At 40.4% G+C, this 3,073-nt stretch overlaps 1 protein-coding gene across 2 annotated transcripts in view; it reads left to right on the top strand.

Annotated features, from left to right (window-relative positions):
• LLPH (LLP homolog, long-term synaptic facilitation (Aplysia)) overlaps window positions 1-2,974 on the top strand; it is a 13,206-nt gene extending 10,232 nt beyond the window's left edge. Inside the window, exon 3 of one of the 2 annotated variants that reach the window (XM_011976567.1) lies at window positions 2,257-2,974. In XM_011976567.1, coding sequence (XP_011831957.1) covers window positions 2,257-2,435 — 179 coding nt within the window. In that variant the 3' untranslated portion in view covers window positions 2,436-2,974. The remainder of the gene's footprint in view (window positions 1-2,256) is intronic. The other variant, XM_011976568.1, reaches the window with a different exon arrangement.
• Window positions 2,975-3,073: the final 99 nt, after the last annotated feature.

Here is a 3,073-nt window from a genome sequence, read left to right as displayed (position 1 = left end):
TCCCAAGTAGCTGGGACTACAAGCGCCCGCCACCTCGCCTGGCTAACTTTTTGTATTTTTAGTAGAGGCAAGGTTTCACCGTGTTAGCCAGGATGGTCTCGATCTCCTGACCTCATGATCCGCCCACCTTGACCTCCCAAAGTGCTGGGATTACAGGCGTGAGCCACCACGCCTGGCCTACTGTTCCTTTTTCATAGCTTTGTGTTCTTTGTGTTTTGTAAATGCCCCTTGAGTCATGAATTCTGTGTTCTAAATGGGCTTATATCTTCTCTGATTTTCCTAAGGGTATTAATTACAGTTTGCTTTTGAAATTTTTATCTATGGTATGTATTGTGTGTCTTTCCTCTTGGAATTCCCTCCCAAGCCATTCCATTCCTTTACTTTTGGCTCTTTCTTTCATATTAGAAGCTTTTCTCAAATGTCTGGTGATCAGTGGTTGTTGTTTGTATTTAAAAGTGCGGCACTACAGTGATAATTGGAAGCTGGAGGGAGACAAGGTGTGGGAGAGGTTATATCAACTACTAGATGTATAGAAGAATTGGAATGGCTCCAGGAGGTTTTATTCGGAGACCTCTTATATCAGAATCTGTTAAGTCTTTTTTTTTTTTTTTTTTTTTATCATCATCCCCAAAGGGAAATTCTTTTATGTCCTGCCTGGGGAATGTCTGGATGCCCCTATTCTTAGATATTTTAGGAGCTAAAGGTTGGTGGGACTGAGACTGAGGGAGTCTCCACATTTAGTAATCTATGTGTTATCAATTTGGTTCTCATCTCTACCCTCAAGTTCATGTTTTTCCTTATTTCTACTCTTTCAACTGCCTGCCTAATTTCTTAAGCCATAAACCTAGTAGTCATCCTTGATTCCTCTTTCCTTTATTCCCCACATCTAAACCATTAGCAAGTCTTACTGATTGTCCTAAAAATACGTTAGAAATCCGTATCCATTTTTCTCCTGCTTTCACCTTGATTCAGATGGCTGTCATCTCTTGCCTGTACTATTATTGGAGCCTTTTTACTTCTCACTTCCACTCTTGTTCCCTTCTCATTTATCTTCTACATATCCACCAGTGTGATCTTTTCAGAAGGTAAATCAGATTATATCACTGTCATGCCTAAAAACCTCATTATCTTAATGTGTTCGTACCAGCGCCTACCAGTTCTTTTTTTTTTTTTTTTTTTGGAGACAGGATCTCATTTTGTTGCCCAGGTTGAAGTATAGTGGCTGTTCACAGGCGTGACCAAGCCCACAACAGCCTTGAACTCCTGGCCTCAAATGATCCTCTCTCCCCAGTCTCCCGAATAGCTGAGACTACAGATGCCTATAGATACTATACCTGGCTGAGGTTTTCTTTCTGTTTGCTTAGTTATTCTCCCCTCAACAGAACATCGTAAACTCTGTCAGAGCTAGGAGCTCATATGGACCACTATATCCCCATAAACTAGAACAGCACCTAAAATAATCATTCAACACCTAGTTATTGATTGGCTGTTATATACCAGACACTATTCTAGATACTGTGGAAACAATGATGAATATCTAATATAATGCCAGGTAGTCAAGATAATAGAAGACCTTGTGTATCCTGGTAAAGAGGTCCCAGTGAAGGACTCTGGACGTGTCCTTCACAGTAGAGAAGCTTCTAGATGTACCACAGCATGCTTGCACTGAGCTTCCTGCCAAGTCTCCTATCCGTAGAGCTGGATCTCTGAGTATTACCTAGCTAGGAAAAGTATGCCAGCCCCAGGATGTGTCCAGGTCTTTCTTCTGTGTTGAGTGCCTGTCTCTCCCATTACAACCCTGCTGCTGACTACTCCATCGAGTTCATTAGAAGTTCGTTCTCAGTTCATTTTAATTTAGTTCAAGTTCATAAGAAATGGCCAGACATTCCTAATCAGTTCATTACATCTAAGGTCTATCCCTTAGAAGTGTAGGTGGGCTTACTGGCTTAACTCAAGGAATCACTTAATATGAGAAATGTTCTTGTAACTCACATGTGCTCAGAACCGTATATCTACTAATGTACTAACTCAGAAGCATGCATCCTAAATGTTTCCTATTTAACATTATTATTCTAAGGAAGATCATGCCAACATTCTTTAGAAAGTTTTTTCTTCTCTATTTTCGGTCTACCTTCAGTTCTAGTGTTCTGATGTTCTCAGTGCATTAATATGCTCAGTGCATTAATATGTATGCTAATACACAGGGTGGTTTTTTTTCATACATGATGTTAACAGTTTTTCCATCTTTTTATGCAGATGACATGAAAATGGAGACTGATATTAAGAGAAACAAAAAGACTCTTCTAGACCAGCATGGACAGTACCCAATATGGATGAACCAAAGGCAAAGAAAAAGGCTGAAGGCAAAGCGAGAGAAAGGAAAGGGGAAAAGCAAAGCAAAAGCAGTGAAAGTGGCAAAGGGTTTGGCCTGGTAGACTCTTAAAACCTTGGAAAATGCCACACGGGATAGATGATGGATTAGAATGTATACACATGTATACTTTGATTTCAGCTGCCACCAAATGAAAACTATTTGTTTTCCTATTTTAACTTGGCCTTTTTTCTGCAGTTCAAACCCAGCATAACTCCTCAAGTTTGTTTTGGGAACTTAAATAAAATATTTTCTTTGATACATCCAAGCTCTACTGATACTTTAATTGGATGCTACCCAATATCCAGTTATAATCAGGCCTCAAAGTTCTGTCAGGTATTAATGTGGTTAGACGTTCTTACAAGTGGTAATTATAGTCAGTAGAGATAAAACAGATGATGTACTGACAAATTTTTGTGAACTTAGATTTAAAGAAAGCTGTTGTATAATCATACCATTTAAAAATACAACATTAGGCCTGGGCACGGTGGCTCACACCTGTAATCCCAGCACTTTGGGAGGCCGAGGCAGGCGGATCACCAGGTCAGTTCAAGACCAGCCTGGCTAATATGGTGAAACCCCATCTCTACTAAAAATACAAAATCAGTTGAGCATGGTGGCGTGCACCTGTAGTCCCAGCTACTCAGGAGGCTGAGGCAGGAGAATCGCTTGAACCCAGGAGGTGGAGGTTGCAGTGAGCCG

This window comes from Mandrillus leucophaeus, unplaced genomic scaffold, assembly GCF_000951045.1.
Source record: "Mandrillus leucophaeus isolate KB7577 unplaced genomic scaffold, Mleu.le_1.0 Scaffold169, whole genome shotgun sequence".
In the NCBI taxonomy this organism is placed as follows: Eukaryota; Metazoa; Chordata; class Mammalia; order Primates; family Cercopithecidae; genus Mandrillus; species Mandrillus leucophaeus.
This window is presented reverse-complemented; position numbering and strand designations above follow the sequence as displayed.